Below are 27,319 nucleotides of genomic sequence, written 5' to 3' on the forward strand. Positions count from 1 at the left end.
CCATCAGTGTCCCATTGGAATTGTCTCTGGGAGAAGACATTTCAAGTAGTATTTGCCAGAGTAGCCAATGTAGAAACACATCACATATGGGGCTACACTCATAAAAATACCTTCTTCATTTAGGAGGGAAAATAAAAGTGTAATACCTACGGGGGTTGGCAAGCTATGGCCCACAGGCCAAATCTGGAACACTGCCTCTATTTTTAATGGCCTGTGACTAAGAATGGTGTTGACATTTTTAATAGTGTTAAATAATTCAAAGAAAAGTAATTTTCATGACACAAAATGATATAAAATTAAAATGTCAGTGTCCACAAATAAAAGTTCTACTGGAACACAGCCATGCTCCTTTGTGTACGTACTATGTATACAAGCAGTCTATGGCCGCTTTGGGGCTACAACTGCAGACTTGAATATTCGTGTCAGAGACCCTATAGCCCTCAAAGCCTAAAATATTTACTACCTGGTCCTGTACAGAGAAAGTCGCTGTCTCCCGGTCTACTATGAGCCCGGTACTGTGCTAGGGCTTTCACATCATGTCTCCTCTAATTTGGTCAAATCCTTTAGTGGTATATCAGGCTATAGGGAGCTGGAGAAATTAGCTAATTGAGAATAATAACATGTTTTATTTGTAAAATATTCCAATTATTTAGCCAAAGGTAACGAGTCACCTTCATTTATTTTTTAGGATCGTATCCTTTCCCGGCTTTAACACTGCTATTCAATCCAAATGCTTACAGTGCTAAAGCTGAATTTTCAGATTACGAAGCCCTTTGCAAATACAACCTTTTAGTCACATCTCTTCTCTCTTTCCCCACCCATCACCATTCTCACTGTTCTCCCATTTTGTGCAGACACAAGCTGAAAGTGACACACTGAAGAGATATTTCGTGTTCATTTAGGTCCCTTGTCCACCTTTCCTTTCTATGCCGTTCTTCGTTCTTCTTTACTTTCTTCATCGAATTGCCTACCATTATGAAATATAAGAGGAATTTAAAGGAGGGAGGGAAGGAAACTGCAAAACACACACAGGGTTTTTGGTGGGGAGACATACCTCTTACCACTCTGGACGGCCTAATTGGTCAAATCCTCGAGAGTAGGACCGATCTTTTTTTTTTTTTTTTAATGTCTTCCAACATGTGTTAGAGGTTCAGTGAATTGCCATTCTGTCATTGATTTTCCCCCCTCCCCCTCTTCTTCTCCCTTGGGAAACCTGGAAAACAGAAAATCTTCCCAGGGAAACTCCTCAGGGGCGCCCAGAGATCCAAAGCTTCTTTACTTAGACTCGCCCGCGCTGCACTCTCCCCCGCCACCCACCACCCACTACCCACTGCAAGTCCGTGGCTTCTCCAAGCCCAAACCCAGCGCGGGCTTCGGGAGCTCCTGAGCGCGCGCGCGCGCTCTCCCTTTGGCCCCCTACCCTGCAGCAAGGGCAGCGTGACGTAATGCAACCTCAGCATGTCGGCAGCGATATAAAGAAGGACAAGGCGGCGCGCCTCCCAGACGCAGAGTAGCTTGTGATTGGTCCGGGCTGCGGAACCTCGGAAACCCGAATGCGAGGACCGTACAGATCCACAGCTGCCGACCCCCGCAGAAATCTGGAGCGCGGTCAGAATCCAACTGGCGGCGGCGGAGGCAGCAGTGGCCTCAGGTAAGGAGACTCCTGAAGGGAAAGTAGAGGGATTTGGGTCCGCGGCGCTCAGTGTCGCCCATGTGAGAGGAGGAGAGGCTCACACCCAGCCTGTAGTGTAGGGTGAAGGGAACAATGGAAGTGGCGTCTAGTCCCTAAGCTTTGCACCCGTCTCGGTCTGGCAGTTTCTCTCCTCAGCCGCAGCTGGCGCCTGGAGGAATTGAGGGAACTGGTGGGGTTTCCCCCTCAGGCAGCCTCTCCTCCTCTAGGCCAGAAGCCCGAGGGGCAGGAGCCGTCGTTGAGACCGTCGGTGGTTTAGGGTGACGGGAAAATGGCGGAAAACAAAACGGTGAATTGAAGAATGCGGCGTCCCCCTGGCATTTTCTCTCGGCGGCACCCCCCAATATTCCTTTCATTCGCGTTCCCCTCCCACTTCTCTGTCCTCCACCCCGCCTACTGCTTATGGTAACCTTGGAATGCGCGAGGGATGGTGGCGTTTGCAAGGAGGTGGCACCGAATCGGGCGTTTTAGGGGGTAGGGAGCAGGCAGAGCCTGGGGGGGGGCGGGTGTGTGCGGCAGTTGTCGCCTCCACTAAAACACCACCATTTTGGTTCCCAGCCGTCTCCCATGTAGTGGGGCAGAGAGAGCTGGAGGAGGATGAGGGGTTGGGCAGCACGGTGTGGGTAGCAGCGGTGCCGACCGCTGCACCAAGTGAGAGGAGGGAGGAGGGGAACGGGTATTCTTGTCTCTTTGCTTTCTGCCTTTCCACGGAGAAGGTTCTCTTGTTTGGTTTAAGATCCAGTCGTATGGGTAATATATAAGAGGGCACGTGTGTGTGTTCTGCTCGAAATGATTGAAACTTGGCATGGTCGTGGGAAAGGGAGACTTATGCGGGAAGCGGGTTGCGTCCAAAGCTGCAATACTGCTACTTGCCAGAGCTCCTTTGTCTCCTATCTCTGCAAATACTACTTTCGCATTCTCTTGCTCTGCTGCCTTAAGATTTCTCTTCTACCTCTCACCCTGTTTACATCACCGAGAAGCTAGGTCCTGAATGAGCTGTTTGGAGGAGACGGATGAGAGTAAAATGTTTTTGGTTGTTTGTTTGTTTTGTGATTTCTGCTCCCCGTACATTGATAGAAGGATGTTTACTTGAAGCGTATTTAGTGGTTACCTCCATTCAATAAGGATGTGAGATGCACTCTTGAGAATACTGAGAAGCCCAGCTATCTATTGACTGTTGAACACTTAACACACCGCTCTTCGCATACCTCATTTATTATTGATCTTATTTAAACTTCCTATATGGGAAAAAGGTGCTCCAGTTTATTGGGTATTCATACAGTGTGATACTTCCTATAGTAGTTGCACTATGTGTTAAAATTCTTACACTTAATTGAGGGCTAGTGCAGATTTTTCTCTATCGATTTGGCAAGGGTAAAGCTTGCCCTTGGTTGGTTCTCTTTCACTTTCCAAAATAAGGTGTTGCTAGTGATTTTTAAATGTGCTTTAGAGAAGATTTGATTTAATGAAGTGGTCGAATTCTAAGTGTAATCATGTTGCTTATATCATAGTAGGTAGTTGTTTCTGTTGGAATCCCTTCGGATACTTTTTAGATGAAGAGATTTGAGCATTTGAGCCCTTCTCAAACTCACCCTGCACGTTAAAGTGTAAAGAAAATTCCGAAGTTGTGTAAGAGATTTGGTTTAAAATGTTTTAAAATGTCTAATTATGAATGTGTTTTTACACTAGGTAAAGATAACGTTTTCCCAAAGAAAATAACATAGGCCAGAAGGAAAAATAATAAAAACAAATTGCTGCAGATTTTACTTTACAATATGTAAGAAAATCTACAATTTCTTCAAGACAGTCATATTAAGGTGATTAACAAATTAATGTTTTATCTTATTTAATAATTAAACAAAATTAAGTGTTTAAAATATTTTAAGGCATTTGTAATTGTTTTATTAGTTATGTGATAAAGAAAGTAATTATTATGTTTAAAGTTGAAATAGTACACTGTTTTAAGTGTTAAAAATAAGTCCTTATGGCATTTTGATTTATCTCTGTGAACATATGGGTAGTTTATCATGAACTATCTTGGTTCTGATGGTTTCATTTGGGAGGCAGGAAACAATGTGGTATTTGAAAAAAAAAAGACAAAATACAGCCAAGAATATCTAAAAATTTATAATTTTGTTAATACATAAAATAATTTTGTTGAATCATTTGATACACAGAAATGACAACTATTGCTGTAAAGATTTTTATATACATGATTCAAATGTTATTCTCTCCTGCCTCCTGTACACCTATAGAACTTTAAGGCAAGGAAAAAAAATCTTAGTGATCATACTTAAGGATAGATTTAGTTGCTTTACCTGGCAGCTTTCTAAAAGTTTAATGATACAAACTCATCTTTTGTGCAATATAGCTCAATTTATTAAACACTCCTAAATAAAAATGAGACAAATGTTTTATAAAATTGACAGATTTTTTTGGTTGATATACTTAGAATTTTATGTTTGAAGGGGAAATACACATATGTAATTCTAAGAAATATGCTTAGTGACAGCATTTGACTTTAGGTTCCATACTGTCTGGTGATCTTAAATATAGGATACATCACTTGAAGTGAAATAGAATCCTTGCTTTCAAAACTAGCTTGAAGCTAGAGTGACTTTATTAATTATTAAGAAAAAAAGTCAGTTGTACAATTATAAGTAAATGATATTCTGAAAGGAACAATTTGCTAAATGTTTGTATGTGATTGATCTTATCTCTACCATATTTAGGAAGCAGTCATGTTTCATGAGTCCTCAAAACTATGAGACAAGAGAATGTAGTAGAGTGAGGCCAGAAGTCCTTACTGGCTCAAAGAACTCCAGGGAAACTGGGATAGAACATTGTACATTATAAGTAGAACCCCGGGAGCCAGAGGTGAAACACAAGTTTATCTGCAGAGCTCCGCTGCAGGGCTGAGCTGGGTCTGGAAGAAATGGATGAGAGCCACTGGATGAAATTCACTAATACTAGACACCTGAGTCCTCTAGTAATGTATAAATATCCCAACCATTGTCTGTTGTCATCTTGTTCTTTTTCTTCTTTTATAACCTACATTTTAGTTGGAACGTCAGTGCTACAGTTTTGTTCTTTTGCTTGCCTCTATCACTTACCCTGTGGCTTGTCACCCTTACTGTGTCTTATTCTCCATTATCTTTGATTTATTTCCTTTCACTTAGCCCTTCTTTTACTTATGCTTGTCACATAAACTATCTAATCAAGGTTTTTATTTTCCTTTGTAATAAGATTTGCACACATGGTTCTGAGGCATATTTTCCATTGCATTTTTTTCTCAGAACAACTGACTTGGGCCTAAACGTATTTAAACTATTTTTAAAACCATTTCTTTTACAGAGATTTGTGAATGAGCTTTGCTAAATATGGATTCAGGTGGTGGAAGTCTTGGATTGCACACATCAGACTGTAGAATGGCCCATACCATGATTATGCAGGATTTTGGTAAAGCATTTTCTTTGTTGTATTTTTTCTTTCTTTTTTAAAAGTCATAGCACTAAATTTCAAAACTATATTGAAGAAGGGGAGAATTTATGAAAATTTGTTCTTTTGCTAGGAAAGTTCATTTGTAAGGCTCATTTTCTTAAAGTAAAGCTATGTGTCAGTAGTCTACTTAAAATCATTCTTAAAATTTTGTGGGAAGGTTGAAGTAAGGAAACTTGGAATATAGTGGTAATGTGGCATTTAAAATGAAAAAAACTCAGCTTACATAAATAACCACATCAGTTCTTGAATGTAGGAAATATTAAATTGGCTTTCTAAAATCATTATAAATTGTAATGTTGATAAAACTGGAAAAGGAACTGCTTCAGTCATTACAAAGAAGTTAGATGCTTATATAGTGAGATATAGGAATATCATGCATTAGGTGATTAATTATATTCTGATGTAGTATCTTCAGAAAGTTGTTTCTAGTAACATTACAATTTTCTTTTTTTTTTTTTTTGAGAAAAGATTCCCTACTTTTGTGGCCAAGTTTTTCAGTAGCCTCTTAACAGTAGTTATTTTGATGAAATGTTAAGATTCTATCACAGTCAACAAAGAAACTGAATTTGGGCAGGGTCAGTCTGAATTATAGAAGAGATTGAGATATCTGAAGTATAAGAGGCAGGGATAGGGTGGTAAGAATTGAAGAAAAGTGGAGTGAGAGTAGAAAAGACAAATAGTAAATTGGGATAAAAAGTAAACAGAAAACAAGGTATTATGGAGTTATCAAAGATAATATCAGGGGTGGGGCATTACAACTAGTAATACATTTCTCAATTAAGAAAATGCTACCACTGTTTTCACATTAATGTGAATATGTTATTTTGTCCCTTGTTGTAGAGCCTGCAGTAGTTGAGAGTCTTGACAGTCCTATTAACTTTCTGTGTAAACTTGGGCAAATTACTTAATTCACTTTTGGGAGGGGATTGGACTAGATAACATTTAAGGTCCTTTCCAGTTCTATGATTCCCTGACACTTCTGTCTGATGAATAAAGATGTGGTGCATAGATCAAGATTGAACGTGGTGGGGATGGAGATGATTATGTAGTGAATTGATGAAATAGAAAGCAATCATTGATTCATTCTGCTAAATGAGTCAGAAGTCAACTGTATGGTGACTAACATAATATAATAAAAAAACATTAAAAAAAGAAGTCAATTGTGTTGATTATGGATGACTTAGAAGTGATTTTGGGTGAAAAAAGTCCAGGAATAAATTCTAGACGTAGGACAAAGAACTGAAGAGTAAAGATTTCACAGAGAATTTTGTGAATTCTTTGCTAGAAATGGTTTTTAAAATACTGGAACACTTTAACTTCAGTATAGTAAATACATTTTGGTTGAAATGTCACCTTTAATTTTTTGCCTTTTAAAAATATCTTAGAGGGTGCCTGGGTGGTTCATTTGGTTAAGCGTTTGCCTTAGGCTCAGGTCATGATCTCAGAGTCCTGGGACTGAGCCTTGCATCAGGTTCCCTGCTTAGCAAGGAGCCTACTTCTCCCTTTCCCTCTGCCACTCTCCCTGCTTGTGCTTTCCCTCTCAAATACATAAATAAAATCTTTAAAAAAATAAAATAAAATAAAAATATCTTAGAAATGGAAGAAATACAGCATTTTCTCCATATGATACAAAATTTAACCTACCCTGTAGCATTTGGTGAAGTGCCAGACCTCCTTCACTCCTGAAGAAGTTGCCTGTTAGCAAGTAAAGACTGATTCCTTTCTAAGATTGGAGAAAATGTCCATTTAGTGCTGGTGAATATTTACTTGGTCTTCCTCTTACCTTCCTTTTCATTGTTCCTCCTTGGTGTCTTAAAGTTTAATCAATCCTTTATTACATCTAATACTTTACTTCCTTTTAGTTGCTAGGGAAGTAGAACAACCATATTGAAATACATTATGTACATTCTTTTTTTAATTTTTTTATTGAGATAATAATTCATATATCATACAATGCACCCATTTTAAAGAATACAGTTCAGTGGTTTTAGTATACTCACAGAGTTGTACAAACATCACTGCTACCTAATTTTAGAACATTTCATCATTGGAAAAATAAAACCTAATACTCGTTAGCAGTCACCCCCAACCCCGTTGCAGACCTAGGCATCCACTAATATTTCTGTCTATGGATTTACCTATTCCAGATATTTCGTATAAGTAGAACCATATCATATGTGGCCTTTTGTGTCTGGCTTCTTTCACTTAGCATAGTTTTTAAGTTTCATCAATATTGTAGCCTGTATCAGTTCCCTCTAAATTTCTGCCAATATCAAAACTTAGATATTTGCAATCCCATAAAGTAATTATATTTGTGAAACAGTTTGGCATGCACAGGTAGAGCTAACCAAATACGTTTACTGTGTATCACAGGATCTTTAAATTCTATAATGTTTTTGGTGGGGCTAGGATGGCTACTATATTAAGAATTTGAAATATTAATTTAAGTCAGAAACTTATTAGACCAGTTTCTTTTGAAGGCTACTTGAGATTTAAAAAAAGTTAAAAGATTTTATGTATTTGAAAGAGAGTGTGAGAGAGTGAGCATGAGCAGGGGGAGGGGGACTGGGAGAAGGAAAAGCAGACTCCCTCCTGAGCAGGGAGCCCACGCCAGGCTGGATCCCAGGACTCGGATCATGACCTGAGCTGAAGGCAGATGCTTAACCTACTGAGCCACCCAGGTGCCCCTGAGATTTAAAAATTTACAACATGATTTGTGTAATAACTTTGCTTGTGTCTCAGTGTAATAGTTGTCCTTTGGAATCTGTGCCACTGAATTTAATAGTTAAGATTTTATTGATGCAAAAAGTCTATGTTGCTCTGTGACTTAAATAGCAAAACAGCCTTAGATAGTGGCCCAAGACAGACCCAACAAATACCAAATTTTTCCCTATACCTCTGGTGAAATTCCAGGTATTTACATTTAAATGAAATAACTTTAGTAAAATGGGAAATGTTTGAAATGACTTATTTCTTACTGTTATTTGGTTATATAATTGCTTTCACACTTTTTAAATGATGATTTCTTACCATTTATAATTTGTTACCTAGTGAGATAAATAGTTAATGCCATTTAATGCTGCTTATTAAATGCTATAAAATTTAATTGAGTGACTGTGTGATAGATCTTTTTACTCATTTTTTTAAAGAGAGAGGGAGAATGTGTGCACAAGTAGGGGTGGGGAGAGGGAGAAGGAGAGAGAATATTAAGCAGGCTCCCCACCCAGTGTAGAGCCCAACATGGGGCTCAGTCTCACAACCCTGAGATCATGACCTGAGCCAAAATCACGAGTCGGATGCTTAACTGACCAAGCCACCCAAGTGCCCCAGATTTTTTTACTCTTTCTCAAACTGTTCCTTTAATAGTGACTCACTTGGTTAGTCCTATAAATCTCTTAAAAAAAAAAAAAAAACGAAACAGTCTCTATGGTAAATAAATTCTATTCTCCTCCTTTTAACAGGTAGAAATAAGCCAGTCTAAAGTTAAACAGTAAGTTCAGCCCTCAGCTTTAATCTTGGGCAAGCTTATATAACTTTTTTAAAACCATAGTTCCTTCATATTTTTATAGTTCCTTCATATTTAAAAAGGAGATAATACATTATACAACTATTCTGAGGCTTAAATGAGATAGTATATGTAAAAATATTAGTAGGTTGCTTGGTTCATAGTCATTGCTCAATAAATATAGCTAGTGTGTAGTTAAATAAGTGACTTTGTTTAGAAATTCATTGGGATCTAGCAGATGAGCTGATAAGAGGAAAAAGCAAAATTTAATAGGAGACATCTTGGATCTTGGTCTGAGTAATCTGCCAGCACCGTGGGGAACTTGTCAATTCCTTGTCTAGGATCTTTGATATTATTTAGTTCAGTTTAAACAAGCATATTTGGATTTATTTTAGCTTAGGTCTGATTTATTTTGACCTGTTAAGTTCCTACTAAATTAGAGGCTAGAATCATCCCAGCCAGGTTAATCTGAACCTAGGCCAGCAACTAAGTGTTATTTTATCCTTCCATCATTCCCTAGTGTCCAGTCTCAGAAACCATACTGACCTCCACAATTGTCCATATTTTAAATCTGACCTGTGAAAGGATTTTATAAAATATTAATTTTATTGTTTATATACATAGAATTCCAATACTGTGAATTTTATAGGTTTAATGTTTAATTTTTCCTTGCTAAAAACCGCATTCCTAAATTGGCTGAATGCTAAATTTGAACCTTCACCAACTGCCCATCTCCAAAATGGCCAGTGGAAAAATAAGTGAATAGGAAGTAATTGTTTTATACATACTCCCTTTGTCTACCAGATTTCCAAGATTACCCTTTTGGGGTAATATGGTGGTTTAGGCAAGAGTTTGAGAATACTAAGAACAATACAGAGGAATTGAAAGGAAGATAATTCTGAAAGGTACCTTTCCCTTCTCACCTTGTCTTTTAATGGGTAGGAGTATTAATGTCCACTGGTCTCCATCCTAACTTGTTAACTAACTTCCATAATGAATTGGTTAATAATAATGAACACTGTGTAGCAAATGGCACTCTTTCAGGTATGACTTTATAGAAAGTGATCATTATGTGGAGAAGGCTTTGTATTAGATTATTTAATGTAGATAATTTTATTATAACCTAGTCCATAAACTCTATTAACTTGTTTCCTGTACACTTCCGTGAGGCAGAATTTAAGAGTTCCTCGTGAAGGGATTTTACACTTTTACATTTATAAAGGGGGTAGGAGTTGTTTACCATGCTACTCAAGAAAAACATTGTTTAAAGCTTTGTTCCTGCAGATTTACTAGTTTAGAATTTAGTGCAATTTAGAATCCCTGTGTATGAACTTTATCAAACCAAATCTTTGTCTAAAATAAGATGGGATTTTTCTCCCCAAAATCAGGTGTTAAAAGATTCCTTCCACTTTTGAGTGTAGTAATTCTTAAAAGATAAGGAAGTTTAGGGACTTTTATGTTTATAATGCATATTTTATAATATATCCAACTTGTCATATTTTACTAACTTAATTAAACATATTAGTACCCATTTATGTTTGTGTGTCCTTTTAATTTTAATTTTTTGAAAAACAATACTCACAGGAAGAAGAAAAAAATAGTACATAGGGTCCCATGTAGCCTGTACTCCTCTTCTTCCAGTGGTGACATCTTATATAACTGTAGTACAATATCAAAACTAGGAAGTTAACATTGGTGAATTGCTGTTAAGTAGACTAAAGACCTCCTTAAGTTTTCATCATTGTTTTTACATATATTTGTGTGAGTGTATATAGTTCTGTGCAGTTTTATCCTGTATATAGATTTTTGTAAACACCACCACAGTAGAGATCTAGAACTATTCCATTACCACATATATGCTATGCCAACCTATTTACACACACGCCCACTCTTGGAAACTGCTAATCTGTTTTCTATCTCTATAGTTTATAATTTTGAGAATGTTATATTGATTCCATGTATACATTATATGGTATCATAACCTTTAGTTATGGGAATTCATAACTTAATTTTCTGGAGATTCATTCAGATGTTGAATGTATCAATAGTCTGTCCCCTTTTAATTGCTGAGTAGCATTCCGTGGTAAAAATGTGCAGAGTTGGTTTTACCAACCATTCATCTACTGGGAGTACATTTGGGTTATTTTCAAATTTTTGCTACTATGTGTAATAAATAGCTACTATGACCTGTTATGAATTTTCATCTACAATTTTTTGTGTAAACATATGTTCAATATCTCTGGGGAAAATGCCCTAGAGTGTTATTGCTGGTTGTATGGTAAATACGTGTTTAGTTTTGTAAGAAACTGCCATATATTTTCCAGAGTGGCTGCTACCATTTTACCTTTCTGCCAGCGATGTATGACAGATCCTTTCTTTGTATCCTCCCCAACCTGTGGTGGTATTGTTTTTTTTTTATTTTTTATTTTAGCTGTTCTAATATAGTGATATCTCATTGTGGCTTTTATGTTTTACTTGAAAATAAAGAAAATAAAATGCATTATTTTAAGGTCTTAATTTAGATTTTACTGACATTGTTTTCACCCACCTCCACACCAGTGCCTGGTTGGTGCTGTTTTGTTTGTTTCTTTGTTAGTTTTTCACTTTTATTTAAGCTCTATGCCCAACGTGGGGCTTGAACTCACAACCCCGGGATCAGGAGTCATGGGCTTTACCAACTGAGCCTGCCAGGTGCCCCTGGTGATGGTTTTTACTACAGTTAATTTATCAGTGGTTTTTTTTTAATGATAGTTTGGCCAGAACTATTTCATATTTTTAAAATGTTTTATGTCATCTGATACATTAAATATACTACTTTTAATTAATAAAATAACTTTACTTTTTTTGGATAATTGTTTGTATTATAGTGGCTGGAATGGCTGGTACTGCACATATCGATGGAGACCATATTGTTGTTTCAGTTCCTGAGGCTGTATTAGTTTCTGATGTTGTCACAGATGATGGGATAACCCTTGATCATGGCCTTGCAGCTGAAGTTGTCCATGGGCCTGATATCATCACTGAGACTGATGTAGTAACCGAAGGTGTAATTGTTCCTGAAGCTGTACTTGAAGCTGATGTTGCTATTGAAGAAGACTTAGAGGAAGATGATAGTGATCATATCTTGACTTCTGAGCTAATAACAGAAACCGTTAGAGTACCTGAGCAGGTTTTTGTGGCTGACCTTGTTACTGGTCCTGATGGACACTTAGAACATGTGGTCCAAGATTGTGTTTCAGGAGTTGACTCTCCCACAATGGTGTCAGAGGAGGTTCTTGTCACTAATTCAGACACAGAAACTGTGATTCAAGGAGCTGGTGGTGTTCCTGGTTCTTCAGTTACTATTAAAACCGAAGATGATGATGATGATGATGATGATGATGATGATGATGTCAAGAGCACTTCTGAAGACTACTTAATGATATCTTGTAAGTGAAACAAAAGACAAAATTACTTGGGAGATTGGTTTATACATAACCTGGAAAGGTTTTCTGGGATGGGGGATCTATTCAATACAAATCATGGGGATAATCCTTTTGAAAAATAATTTTTTTCAAAGCTGTGTTGTTGAGATGCTTTTTTGAACTTGCTCATATTTTTAATTTACTCAATGAAAATTCATACCCAAAATTAACAAAAATAATGTAATTAATATCTTAGAGGAGAAAGGAAGGTTTAACGAGAGTGTTAACTGATAAAATTTTTAATGGTAAATATATATATTTCAAAGTGGGAAGTTTATTTTATGCAGCCACTGCTTTCTCTTTATTGTAGCAGGTACTCGAGTTGTCAGTTCAGTTTTGCTTAGGAATTCAAGCATTATATATTAAGAAATGTGTAATTAATTTTTTATTAAATACTTGAAAAGGAAATCTTAAACTCAGATTCTGTTCTGCAGTTCTCCCCGTGTTTATTTCCCGTTTGTCTAAATATGCATATTCTAAGCAAAAAATACTTTACTGTGTTTATTTCAGATTGCTTTATGATGTCTATAAGACATTCTGTCTGAAGGAGGAAGATAGAAATATCTTGTTCTCATTTTAAGTGGTGGGTTTGCCTGAACAGCAACAATAATAAAAAATCTCATGATGAGTTATTGAAGGAGTCTGAGGAAGAAGTGGGTCTATTCTTTATAAAATTTGAAGGGATCATGCTGGAAGTAATAAAGATTAGATAAATTTCACTTTTTCATGGTGGATTTTTGTTCTTTTCTTTTTAAAATAAAAAAGGATTGATTGGGAAGTACATCAACAGGTAGAGTTATATGTATGTGTGTATAAAGTGATTGTATGTTATATGTGTATCAGTGAATTTAAAACTAAAAACCAATTGGATTTATTTAATTTGTAAATATGATTCTGAAGTCTAGCATGTTAGCTTTTTCCCTCTGTAACCACTTTTGAAGTGAATATTCACATTGTTTTTAAGGGAATGAGTTAAGCCACTAAAATACTGTCTGCAAATGTTATTACCTCTTTTTAAATTGATGTCCATTACTAAAGGAATTCCATATTTATCTTACTGACATTAAAAAAAACTATGTTTATGATCATATAAAATGGTGTGACAAAAGTTGGCAGCCTTTCTGTATCAAAATAATATTATGCCTTTACAAAAGTACTTGTCAAATCAAACTCTTTGATATTAGAGTAGTTTAAAATTTAGACAGGATATGTTTTGTGAATTGTCAAGCCTTAACATATCTTCTGTGATTTGATCCTGCAAAACATTTTTTAAGACTTTCTGGAATATTTTAATTTACAGTATTTATCTTTATATTGCCATATATGTCAAATGCAAAGGACTTGTGTCCTACTCTAAGAGGAATAAACTAAAGATTATAAAGAAAATCGTATTGTTTGAATAATACTGGGACTGCTATGGGATCATTTTAGGGAAAATTTAGAATGGGAATTAATTAACTCCTTAATCATTAGTAAAGAAACAGCAACAATTAAAAAAAAATCCATTAAAACTTAAAGCAGTTTTTTGTAGAAAATGGAATATACAAAAATTAAATACTTTTTTATATCACCCATTTTCCCACCACCCAGATCCTTGGCTATTTTTATAACGGATATTATACTCAAATTGGAACTAGTTACTCTTTACCATTTTCATTTATTTTATTTTATTCTCTTTTGATTTAATTTTTCCCTTTTTTCCTTCATAATTTTCATTTCATTATCTTTACCTCTTGGTTTCTCTTGGCCATTGACTCTTACAGGAGTTAAGAGAATAAATTGCCTTAAAAGCCTCAATGTTAATTTAAAAAGTCCTCTTTTCTGGTTTTTTTTTTTCCAAGATAGAGATTTTCAAAATTTCTAAGAGATAAAGTTGAGGACTTAAAACAGACCTTTGTCTTGTTCCTGAGTCCCTAAATATTCCTATGAGGAAATCTTATCAGTAGCTGAGTTTTAGAGGTAGGGAATTTGTCTTCTTTCATATCTGAGGTGCATTTGAGCTTTTTCGCCTTTCAGGCCAAATGTCACAAATTCTTTATCTTAGCACATGGTTAGGTTTTCCCACTTCTGCTTAAGTAACTTGGAAATTAATATAGAATAACTGTATCTTTCTAAAATTATCTTAGGTGTGCTCTTCTTTAAAAATACCTAACATCCACAAGACATTTATGGGTGATGATTTCCTTTATAAAAGCTGCACTGGAAGAGGGAAGTTCCATTAAATAATGAACGAATATAATGCATCCAAATTGTTTTTTACCTATAAAATCAGTTTATATTTCTTTCGGGAACATAATCTTGTATAAAGCAAAATGTCTTGTTGGGTCATTATGGGAGATCTCATCAAACCTCACCAATTTCAAGGGTAAAAAAAGAAAAGTTAAAACTTTTGTATTTTTTTGATATAATGGCTTTATTGAGATATGATTCACATGCCATAAAATTCACCATTTAAGGCATGCAGTGGTTTTTAGTATATTCATAGCATCGTATAACCATCACCACAATCAGTTTTAGAATTTTTTCTTTACTCCAAAAAGAAACCACATGCCCCTTAGCAGTCACCTCCCTCACCTACCACTCTCCCTCCCCTGGCAACCACTAATCCAATTTCTATCTCTATAGATTTGCATATTCTCAACATTTCATATAAATGGAATCATGTAATTTGTAGTCCTTTGTGTCTGGCTTCTTTCGCTTAGCATAATGCCTTCAAGGATCTTCTGTATTGTTGCATGTGTCATGTGTCAGTACTTCACTCTTTTTCATTACTAAGATTTCATTATAAGGATATACATTTTATTTATCCATTCATCAGTTGATGGACACTTGGGTTCTCTTTCTACTTTTGGGCTATTATGAATAATGCTGCTATGAAGATTTATGTACAAGATTTTGTGCAGACATATGTTTTTAGATCTCTTGGGTATACACCTGGGAGTAGAACACCTTTGTAATCTAAATGTTACTAACTTTTGTTTGTTTCAATTCTGTGAAATATAGATCATTTACATATTGCCTGACCCCATCTCTGTGGTACATTAATATACTCTATATTGATAATAACATATCTACCATATAATTTTGGTAGTTGTAACATAAAAGGGGTACAGTAAAAAGCCTTACTCAGCTTTTAAAAGGAATATTGAATTTTTAATAAAACTGTGCTATTCAGCTATATAAAAGAATATTGAACATTAGCAAACTTGCCAACAGTGCATCTTACTGTTTTATGTTACACTTAGCACCAGTAGAATTCTGTGATGTGTATAATACTACCTGCTATTACTGCCTGGAATGTCATGTGGGTTAAGAAACAACACTGTGGGACTTGGATATTGAAAGCCTTACAATAAGCAAAAAGGTTAAGCCTTAATTTGGGGTATTTTGAGTATTATTTGCATTAAGAAGATCTTTGAGAATCCATTTCCAAAATCACTTGATTGCCTATTAAATCTTTGTTAACTTTGTACTTTCTATAATGAAGAATATAGAATAAATATTGGTTAAGTTGATGGTTTTAATTTTTAAAACTGCGCACTAGCATCCTTAAAAACTTTATCATCTTTTATGAACTTAAAATACAGAACAAGTTTGGTTACTCAGTATATTTCAAAATTGTTAATTCTGAGGAATCTAAGTAGAAAATAATGGATACATTATACTATGGACTTAAGGCATGGTATAAATGGAATAGGAATAGCAACAGTTACTTCGATACTTAAAGTAAAAGCTATGGTACAAAGCTATTGAGAAGTGACCAAAAGATGTGTATTTCCTTTCATGAGCTTAAATTTCATGAATTATAGTTTTAATTTAGTTTGTTGCAGAAGGAACTGTGATCACTTTAAACCATTCAATTATAATAAAGCAGTATTTATCAAATGAGAGTATTTTCAGTATTTTATTAATTTACTGTAAGTTATTCCAACTTAAGAAATTAATATTTTGGACACTTTTTGAGGTTTTTGGATATCCTAGATCTTTATTTTCAAGAATGAGAAAGCATTTTCTGGAAGCTTTACTCGTTTCTTTTAATTTTTTCTGTGATGTCATTGTTTTAATTTAATTTAACATATTTTCGAAGAAGCTACTAAATCAATATCAGATACTTCATCATCTTTTATTCTTTCATTTCAATCTGTCCCATTGTCAAAAAGAATTTTGTCAAAAAACATAGTAATAGAATTAGGGGCTATGATGGAATGAAAATATTTATTCTATTTATTTTGACCATTTAGGTCCTTTCTTTCATAGACAGGCTATTTGAACTCTTAAATAGTATGGAATCATTTCTATTTTATCACAAAGTTTAAAGTAGCTTTGCATTGTAAAAAGAATTTCTGAAACTTACTGTCTTTTCACCATTCTGAAAGGCCAAAAGAATATTTTTGTGTTTGTATGTTTCAGATTTGAAACCGAGGTAAGGGAAATCTAGACTTTGACCCATTTAGATCTTCTTGAAATTCATTTTTAAGAGTACTGCATTAATAACTTTTTTATGTCACTTTATTCTTTTTTCAAGGGTTCTGTAATTGTTTAGATATAGTCAGAGGCTTTAAGATTTTATGTTTCTTATATGATGCTATGTTATACATAACAGGAAGGAGCAGATTTTCGATTTAGGTTACGCTTCAGTTTTTATAGGTACAAACATTGAAATAAAAAATGGTAGGTATATAATATTTGGGGGAATATATTGTTTAATATCTATGGTCAAAGAACAAAGTTTATTAATATATATTTACTGCATAGTTTGTGCATAGTATTCATGTGAAAATAAATGTTATTCTTAAAGACTGCAGAGCAGAGAATCAAAAATTAAAGTATACTTAAAATGTGAGTAATATTCTCAAATATTGTCGCTTTACCTTTCCATATGACTTTGGAGTCTAGCATATGTTAGTAAATATAGAAGTACACAAAATTTCTGGTTTGAAGTTGTCTTCCATTGACTCAACAGAAATTAAAAGTATTAAGATTTTATTTTTATAATTTCTGAAAAGCCCTTTATATAAAATAATTCAGCTGTTTTCTGCTTCCTCTTTTTTAATTCTAGATTTCATATGCTAATTTGTTTTAGAAATACTGCTATTTCATTTGGGAATTGTTTATGTGAGCTTATTTTAAGAGTACTATGTATTGTATGTTCTGATTTTTTCTGTTATTAACTTTGGTGTTAGGATTAATCATTTCCCAAACTGTTTTAATTAAAGCTCTATGGTTATTAAGTATTTCATTTATAAATTAAGATCTCCAAATAAGTTTTTATATAGTTATGATCATGTAATGTATCTGATCTTGTATATTTTTTTCATGAATCATATCACTTTCAATAGTTGCATAATAAGTCATTAAATGAATATAGCAGATAGGTGATTAACACATTTAATGTTTCACTTATGCTTAACATCCACTAAATGTCAATTATACTTTTTGACTAAAATAGTTTCCTCTTTATATTTTACAGTGGATGATGTTGGGGAAAAATTAGAGCATATGGGGAACACACCATTAAAAATCGGCAGTGATGGTTCACAGGAAGATGTTAAAGAAGATGCATTTGGTTCAGAAGTAATAAAAGTGTATATATTTAAAGCTGAGGCCGAAGATGATGTTGAAATAGGTACAAATCTTAATTTATTACTATAATAGGAATTAAAAGTAATTCTTATCTTTTAACTATTCTAAAATTGTCTTTATTTTTTCTTTAAACATTTTTTATTTTATTTATTTGACAGAGAGAGAGGCAGCAAGAGAGGGAACACAAGCGAGGGAACACAAGCCGGGGGAGTGGGAGAGGGAGAAGCAGGCTTCCCGCTGAGCAGGAAGCCAGATGCGATGGGATGCTGGGCTCATCCCAGAACGCTGGGATCATAACCTGAGCCGAAGGCAGAGGCTTAATGACTGAGCCACCCAGGCGCCCCTAAAATTGTCTTTATTTATTTTTTTTAAAGATTTTATTTATTTATTTGACAGAGATAGAGACAGCCAGCGAGAGAGGGAACACAAGCAGGGGGAGTGGGAGAGGAAGAAGCAGGCTCATAGTGGAGGAGCCTGACGTGGGGCTCGAAATGCAGATTTTTTTGTAGTTTCTTTGGGGATGGAATATTAAAAAATTGTATATGAATAAAAAGCAGGAATGCAGAATATGTTGTTCTTGGATACTTTCAACATTAGTAGAATATTAAAGTTGGAACTATAAAAACAAATGAGTGGAGAGGATTTGATTTAAAGTAGGAAGTTATATTATTTAAGGGAAGGCTAGAGGCGGGCTGCTTGGATTTTAACCCTAGTTCTGCCATTTAGCTGAGTGGCTATTGGTGAGTTACTTAACCTCCTTCTGGCTCAGTTTTCTCATCAATGAAATGGCCATAATGACAGTAATTACCTCATAGGGCTATTGTGAGGATTAAATGGGCAAAATACATGTTAAAGACTTATATAGTACTTGGCATGTGTGTAATGTGAATGTTAACATTTGTTGTTATTTCTCAGTGGTTACTGAAAATTGAGTGTAATTTATAAGAAAATTCTCTTGACACTTAGAAATTTATATTGGAATATTTTGGGGAATAATTTTCAAAAGGAGAACATTTCTTTTTTATTTTTTTAAAGATTTTATTTATTTGAGAGAGAGACAGAGAGAGTAAGAGAGAGAGCACGAGTGGGTTGAGGGGCAGAGAGAGAAGCAGACTCCCTGCTGAGCAGGGAGCCTGATGCGGGGCTCAATCCCAGGACTCTGGGATCATGACCTGAGCCAAAGACAGACACTTAACTGACTGAGCCACCCAGGCAACTCAGGAAAATATTTCTTATACCTCCTTCTTATTAATTTAGGGAATTATTCCATGATACTTCTCTACTTTGATATGTGATTTAATTTTTAAGGTGGAACAGAAATTGTGACAGAGAGTGAGTACACCAATGGACATTCTGTAGCCGGAGTGCTTGACCAGAGCCGAATGCAGCGGGAGAAGATGGTTTACATGGCAGTTAAAGATTCTTCTCAAGAAGAAGATGATATTAGTAAGATATCAGTAAAAGGGCACTGTAGTGACTTGTCAGTAGCCATCATGCATTCTTTAAAAAAAAATTAAGCAATCTCAGAGATACAAGCATTATATAAGAACAAAGTTAAATAAAGTAAGTCTGACCTTTTCTGTAATTAATTTAAAAGGAAAGGGTCCTTTTGACCATTCATGCGTACATGTATTGTTCAAATCAGCAAACATGAAATACTCTGTCTCAGATATTAGGGATATAGAGATAAACAACATATGGTTCCTGACTTCATTAGAGCCCACAAATATGTATGGAATTATTGCAAATCTGTTTTGTGTGTTATTGGATATGTTGCATATATATTAATTAATACAACTCGTCTCTGAGGTAGGTGATATTATCTTTGTTTTATGGAAGGAAAAAATACTCAGGGATATTAAATAATTGCCCAAGATCATTTCAATATTAAGTGAGGAATGTAGGATTTCAACTCATATCTGTCTAACTACTGCCAGTGTTCTTTCCACATGGCAGTGAACACTGTTGGCCTCTGTCTGGATTTAGCAGTGGAAGGGCTAACTGGTTGTTCTCCTTCTGTCACTGAAGGATTAGATAAGTAAATATTCTTCCAAATAAGTTAAACTGCCAGAATCTTTACTTTCTATGCCTTTGATGGTTTCCAAGTAGTTGCTGCTTAAGGTTTCTTGGAGCTGAGTACCGCAGGGTGAAAATAACTCCTCAGATTTCCTTTCCTGCCATGCTGCCCATTTTCTTAGGATGACATGTTACTCTGCCTTCTTTCTTCTCACCTCAGTGTAGGAATGCAGCCCTTCCCTAAGGCTTCTGTCTTCTTGACATACTGAGATAAAAACTATTTTGTTTTGCCCTAGAAGGGCAAGAGCCTCCACTTCAGTGCATTACGTGGATGATACTCAGCTTTACCTGTACTGTACTCTGATCTCCACTCCTCAGATTTCCTTCCCTAGAAGCCATGGGAAGCTGAATTCCAATCCCAAACATGAATAACACACCACAGTTGAAAATATAAAAACAAGTAAGTCTAGAGGATTTGATTGAAAAGGAAAATAATTTCTATTTGGCCTCTAAATTCTTATATTTTTTTTTACTCATTGGTCAGTAAGGGGGCACAATAGAAGGTGGGTGACTGAAGCTTAAGTTAGCTGATGCCAGAATTCCTTGGGGATGTGGAAAACTTTGACCAGTGTCTCTTTCTCATCAGTTGAAAGAAGGGAAACTTGGGAGAAGAGGGACACTTTTATCCCACATTTTTTCCACGTTTCTTCCATAACGAAGAGAAGATCCCAGTATGTGAATCAAAGGAAAAGCATAAATTCAAGCCAAATTTTAGTCAACAGCCTAAATTTAAATGGGTTATATCACATAAAATACACTAAATGACCCTCTAGGTTTAAATTTTTTACACCAATACTATATTTTTTTTTAAATGAGTCTCACTTAATGCTTTTTTTTTCTCAGTACGGTCTCTGAAAATCCTGCCTCTTAAAAGGCTGTCCACATATTCATGAGCACCAGCTTACATATGTATTATGTGTGTATAAATATTACATATATATGTGATTTAATTATTTCTATTTAACATTTTTTTCAATTACTAGTATTTTTTACTACTTTTCTTTGCATGTACAGTACTGCATTTAAGTTACAGTATGTGGGGTAGCAAGGACCACTTTCTAGTATTGGTTCTATGGGAAATACTTTCTGAGTTCCAAAGAATAGTCAGGCAGAATTACAGACTGCAACCTTTTTTACAAATTTGTAATGCCCTATGGACTGGAAAATCAGTCAGTATATTCAAGCGCACGTTTTATATAGTCTAAAAGTCATTTTTGTAGGATAGGTTCTAAGAGGAGAATAAGAGTTTTGATAAATGATTGTCTCCTAGTGGCACTAGTCTCCAAAGTGCCTAATGTCATTTTTAAATTAACCAAATTGAAATCTTGACAGTTGAAAGATTTAAACTGTTTGGAATTTTTACCCATTTATTAAATATTTGGGGTTATAAACAAGCAATTATTTCTAAAATTTAGGTTGCGCTGAAATAGCAGATGAAGTTTACATGGAAGTCATTGTAGGGGAAGAGGAAGGAACTTCTCTCCCTGAGACTCAGCTTGAGGACTCTGATGTTAATAAAACAATTGTCCCTGTTGTCTGGGCTGCGGCATATGGTAGGACACTGGCATTTTTTCACCTGATAAGTACATATCTATTTGATCAGCCTTTAGGTCATTAAATATGCTGTGCTAATGCCCCCCATGAATTGACTGATACTATAAAGTGTTTTGCTGTGGACTGATTAATTTCTAGGTACTTACATGATTTTCCTACCATGTATCTTATGCTATTTAAAATAAGCCTTGCTTAATGCATTGTCGTTTTTCAGTAGGATTTATTTAAAATCCTACCGTTATAAAAAAGTTTTATTTTTCTAAAATAGGAATATCCTTTGAAAATTGATCCTTCCCTTTTTTCAAAAACTTATTTCATGTATTAACACCACAGATAAGATTTTGGGGGTTTGAAAAGAAACAGAAATCCAGGTATGCTCTTCTACAAAGTATCTAATGGAAGGTAAATTTATCAAGTTTTTTTTTCTTTCCGTTTTACCTCATTCCTACTTAATTTACAAGATGGTCCAGGTATACTCTTTACTTTGAAAAATTTTGGTGTTCAAATGCATTATCTTATCTTGGTTTTTCCAAAGGTTCATTCATTCAACAGTCGTTTATCGAGCATCTTCAATTTTGAGTGTATTCTGCAGAAATATCTACTCAATTTTTATTTAAAATGTAAGATTGTTCTGGATGGTAACAGTTCCAAGGATGCTAACAGTAGCCCTTATTTTCAGTGCGTGAAATTATGTCTAATCTGTGGGAGTGGAAGAACTCAACAAAAAAAAAATTTAATCCAAGGAACAGTGGTCAAAGTAAGATTTTTGTAGATTAAGATGTGATCCACTAGTAATCATTAAACTGAGCATATAAGTTTTTAATTAGTTTCTTTTTTTAGGAGATGAAAGAAGAATTTCCCGGAGATATGAAGATTGTCAAACATCAGGTGAGAGAGTATTTTATGTGAGATGTAAGTTAAATAGCCAGTTTTATATACTGCTTGGAAAATAAGCAGTTATTGGTTTGTGTGTACAGACACATGTGGTAGACTCTGACTTGCCTGGTCATACCCTACCTAGTTAGTTACATAGGAGTTTGCCTTTTTTGGGAGTTGATTAATTTATATACAGACATAATGTGTGTTATTCTGTGAGTGCAGTTCATTTTAGATTTATCTCAAGATAAAAATGTTGGGCAACTTATAACATGAATCATAAAAGGTTGCTATGGAGAAAATTATAAAATAGAAGTTATTTTGACAAAAAGTAAAAATTATCCATGATATCAATGACTTGTTAATGTCTTCCTTGGAGCAGAACTGTTTTCTTAATTTCTGTGGCAACCGGTAGATGTATATAACTGTTAAATAAAACCCAGGTGTCAGCTTCATTTTTCTTTTTAGTTATAATACATACTCCATAGAGTGTTATTCCATGGTTGATAGTTTCTTTTTATTTTCTTAAGCAAAGAGACTTTTTCTCATGATAAAATGTCTGACTCTTCTGTTTCTACCTTTAGGAGATACTTGACTCTAAATTTAAATGTAGATGTCAGAGGAATTGATGAGAGGCATACATCACAGCCTATAAGCTAAATGGCTTTGCAGGTCTACATTTTTTTTAGATATTTATTTATTTACTTACTTACTTATTTGAGAGAGAGAGCAGGGGGAGGAACAGAGGGAGAGGGACAAGCCGACTCTGCACTGAGTGGGAAGCCTAACACGGGGCTTGGCACAGGGCTTGGCGGGGGGCGCGATCTCACAACCCTGAGATCCTGACCTGAGCTGAAATCAAGAGCCAGATGCTTAATGGACTGAGCCACCCAGGTGCCCCACAGGTCTACACTTTTAAACTAAATTGCATGACAAAACAGATTTGTGAAAACTAAGATATTATTAAGTACTTTATTCTGTATACACTGATGCCACTGAAATTGTGGTAAATTGCCTGCCACATCTATCTTAGTCTTTAATATCAGTCTTCATACTTTTTACATGAATTAAATTATTCTAAAGCATATATACAAGAGATGTATTATTTGTTATATATTACACTTTATTATATATTACACCATGACCATATTGGTTCACTGACACATGTATATTTCTTTTCTAAGTCTCTTTAACTTCATCATCCTTTTTTGGTGAGAAATTGATATGATGCCAATATTTTGTTTGGGCCATAAAAGTCTCTCGTGTTACATTCACCTTATTAGTTTATTGCTTTAGGATGAATAAATTGAGATATTTTAAAGTTAATTTCACATTATATCCTATTTAAAGTGTTTACAGTTGTGTGTGTGTGTAAAAGGGTATAAAAGAGAGAATATGAATACACTTTGTGAATATAGCACCACAGTGGCAACTTAATGCCATGTCATATCTAGTAATTCATCTAACCAAAACCAAAAAGTATAAATATTATGTAACTTAAAAGGGTATCAATTTTTTTTCTAGGAAATACCTTGGACTCAACTTTAGAAAGCAGAAGTAGTACAACAGCACAATACCTTCAAATTTGTGATAGCATTAATACAAATAAAGTACTTAAGCAAAAAGCCAAGAAGAGGAGAAGGGGAGAAACCAGGCAGTGGCAAACAGGTAAAATACTAATACTTTGTTTTATGAATATTACCATGATTTGAAATGTGGAAGTTATCTTTTTGTAAACAAGGGAAATAGAGTCAGTTGTTACAGTGTAGTCCAATTTCCATATACCTGTCTGTTTTATTTAAATAGTTTCTTTTTTTAAAGTATTTGACTGGTACTTAATAAAACCATGCTTGTTTGTTCTTTACCCAAATGGTGTTTTCAAAGAGAATTTTCAGGTTGGTTTCACATTAAAGGGTGCCTATTTCTAGTTGACAAAATGTATGTAAAATTTTGGCAGGTGAGTAGTCTATAGTACAGAGATGCTTATTACTTTTTAGTGAGCTATTTTATCATCAGTTGCTTTTAATGTGCATTTTATCCTCAGGATTTTATTCTACTAGTATAGTTCTCACATTGTGAATGCCAGCTAATTTTGGCACCTTTGTTGTAAAACCCCTTAAAACATCTGGCCAAATGTCGCAACTTCCTTTTTTTTTTTTTAATCTAGCTGTTATAATAGGCCCTGATGGACAGCCCCTGACAGTATACCCTTGCCATATTTGCACAAAAAAGTTTAAATCCAGGGGATTCTTGAAAAGACACATGAAGAATCATCCTGATCATTTAATGAGAAAAAAATACCAGTGTACAGATTGTGACTTTACGACTAACAAGAAAGTGAGTTTCCATAACCACTTGGAAAGCCATAAGCTTATAAACAAAGTTGACAAAACCCATGAATTTACAGAATACACACGAAGATACAGAGAGGCTAGTCCACTGAGTTCAAATAAACTTATCTTAAGAGACAAGGAACCGAAGATGCACAAGTGCAAGTACTGTGACTATGAAACTGCAGAACAAGGACTGTTAAACAGACATTTACTGGCTGTTCACAGCAAGAATTTTCCTCATGTGTGTGTTGAGTGTGGGAAGGGCTTTCGACATCCTTCTGAACTCAAGAAACATATGAGAACCCATACTGGTGAGAAGCCATATCAGTGTCAGTATTGTGTCTTCAGGTGTGCAGATCAGTCAAATCTGAAAACTCACATTAAATCTAAGCATGGTAGCAATTTACCATATAAATGTGAGCATTGTCCTCAAGCATTTGGCGATGAGAGGGAGCTTCAGCGCCATCTGGATTTGTTTCAAGGACATAAGACACACCAGTGTCCTCATTGTGACCATAAGAGCACCAACTCAAGTGACCTTAAGCGGCACATCATATCTGTCCATACTAAGGATTTTCCTCACAAATGTGAGGTCTGTGAAAAAGGTTTCCATCGTCCTTCTGAGCTCAAAAAGCATAGTGATATCCATAAGGGTAGGAAGATTCATCAGTGTAGGCACTGTGACTTTAAAACATCAGATCCATTTATTCTTAGTGGTCATATCCTTTCAGTTCATACTAAGGATCAGTCATTGAAGTGTAAAAGGTGCAAGAGAGGGTTCAGACAACAAAATGAGCTCAAAAAACATATGAAGACCCATACTGGAAGGAAGATTTACCAATGCGAGTATTGTGAATATAGCACTACAGATGCATCTGGCTTTAAACGACATGTGATATCAATACATACAAAAGACTACCCACACAGGTGTGAATTCTGCAAGAAGGGATTCCGAAGACCATCAGAAAAAAATCAGCATATTATGAGGCACCACAAGGAGGCTCTTATGTAATAAGATCAATATAAAGAAAGAAGCTATTTCGAAAATATGATATGCTACATGGGAGGAAAATTTCATGAACTGTTTCATCTAGTTCCAAAGCTTGATAGTAAATCATAACTTTACATTCTTTGTATTAGAGATCTTGAAATATTTGAATTGACAGGGGATCTCATAGCCCTTTGAAAATTACTTAAAGAATTTAAGAAGCACCATAGAATGGTTGCAGAAAAACTCTTAAGTGTCTATTTAATAGTATTATATGTATAATTAAATTACAGAAGGGAAAAGCAAAGACAATGACTTTATTTGACTGATCATACTAGAGATAAATGTTTCTGAAAAGATCATATGTAATTGGGTTTAGCAATGTTTTGCTGTGGCAAGCAAGTATCACTTTTATGTGATTTTTGAAATGAGGTGGGGCAATAAAATGCAGTCATCCATCAGTCACTTAGTCATTGAGCCTTTTTTATGGTAACTGAAAATTGAATTCCAGAAATGGCAAAAGTTTTGTGTATTCATTAAAAGAAATCTCACTGGAAAACAGCTTATATTAATTCAATACTATTAAAAAGAATTTCAGAGCTGCTAAGATTTTATCACAGGATAGGATGTTTAAAATACGGCATTTTTTGCTGAAGTCTAAAGTGAAGTCTACGATTAAAGTTCCCTTTTTTCTGATTGTTAAGTTGATTTTTCAGTATGGCATATATGATAAAAATATATTTGAGTCAAATGTGGCTTTTTAAAACAGATGCAGCAGTAGTGTTGCAAATAAAGCTAGCACTATATTTCTTAATGATCTTAAGATTAAATGGAGAGAACACAGTTTTCTTAAAAACAATGTTTAGAAGTTTCTTTTTAGGGCAGTCTCAGCAAGTAGGATTGTTTTAGTCTTACTTGCTCTAATGTTTAAAGGTGCAATTTTATGCCATTGAAAATTTTGATTTTTAAAATCTATATACCATATTATTAACATGCATTTTCAATGTGAGGCAGCATATATGCAGTATTTAACAAAACACTGTGTTGCCAATAGAGTTTGGAGGTGGATATTCAGTTTACAGTGTATAAATTTAAAATATGCATCCTTTTAACAACGCTTTGTGTTAGCATGCTGCAAATCAAAATGGCGCTTAATATAAAAAGCTGGTTTAGGGAAATTTAATGAAAATCCTGTTCATAAATGTAATGCATATGATGTGTATTTTTAAGTTATAGTTGCTTCATGTTTACACTCAGCTGTTCAACATAATTAAAATGTAATTTTACTTTATGCTATATTGTGGCTTTGTGTTTGAAATAATGTTCACCTTTCTGTTTTTGCACCAGATAAGAATCTGTTCCGTGAGAATAAATTTTTTATCTTTCTTAACTTCAGAATATTAAATTTGGAAAATTTAAAATAGTGTGTTATGTGGCTGTAAATGATGTACACGCTGTAAAATAAGATTGTCGTTGTTATGTGGGAATATTATTTCTAAATGTTACTCATTGAAATGAGCATACAATAAAAAGCATTTATTGCACTTCAAGGTTTTATGAATTTATTTAAAGTTTGTGTAATGTTCACTCTTTATTAAAAGACTTTTTACTTAAAATTGCTCTTAGGTAATTTGGTCCACAATTTAATGTCTTGTAGATTTTGTGCATTGATAACATGAGCTAGGAACTTAAACAATTATGATGACTATGGCATGATTATTCCTCAAAAATGTATATTTCTGCTAAAAC

The 27,319-nt window shown here is 34.7% G+C and overlaps 1 protein-coding gene across 7 annotated transcripts; it reads left to right on the forward strand.

Moving 5' to 3' along the window:
- Nucleotides 1-1,498: 1,498 nt before the first annotated feature.
- ZNF711 (zinc finger protein 711) lies at nucleotides 1,499-27,107 on the forward strand. 7 transcript variants are annotated; one of them, XM_034649579.1, is made up of 12 exons: nucleotides 1,499-1,651; nucleotides 3,380-3,507; nucleotides 4,423-4,684; nucleotides 5,045-5,149; nucleotides 11,564-12,124; nucleotides 17,631-17,786; nucleotides 19,052-19,189; nucleotides 21,235-21,372; nucleotides 22,053-22,130; nucleotides 22,214-22,261; nucleotides 23,774-23,917; nucleotides 24,417-27,107. In XM_034649579.1, the coding sequence occupies exons 4-12, from the start codon at nucleotides 5,071-5,073 to the stop codon at nucleotides 25,592-25,594; spliced, it is 2,520 nt and encodes an 839-aa protein (XP_034505470.1). In that variant the 5' UTR covers nucleotides 1,499-1,651; nucleotides 3,380-3,507; nucleotides 4,423-4,684; nucleotides 5,045-5,070; the 3' UTR covers nucleotides 25,595-27,107. The 7 variants fall into 7 exon arrangements, with proteins under 7 accessions (XP_034505470.1, XP_034505469.1, XP_034505473.1 ...); XM_034649578.1 differs by having other exon boundaries at nucleotides 4,423-4,679; XM_034649582.1 differs by lacking the exon at nucleotides 22,053-22,130 and having other exon boundaries at nucleotides 4,423-4,679.
- The last annotated feature ends 212 nt before the right edge of the window (nucleotides 27,108-27,319 follow it).

The sequence above is a fragment of the Ailuropoda melanoleuca genome, chromosome X (genome assembly GCF_002007445.2).
Source record: "Ailuropoda melanoleuca isolate Jingjing chromosome X, ASM200744v2, whole genome shotgun sequence".
NCBI lineage: Eukaryota > Metazoa > Chordata > Mammalia > Carnivora > Ursidae > Ailuropoda > Ailuropoda melanoleuca.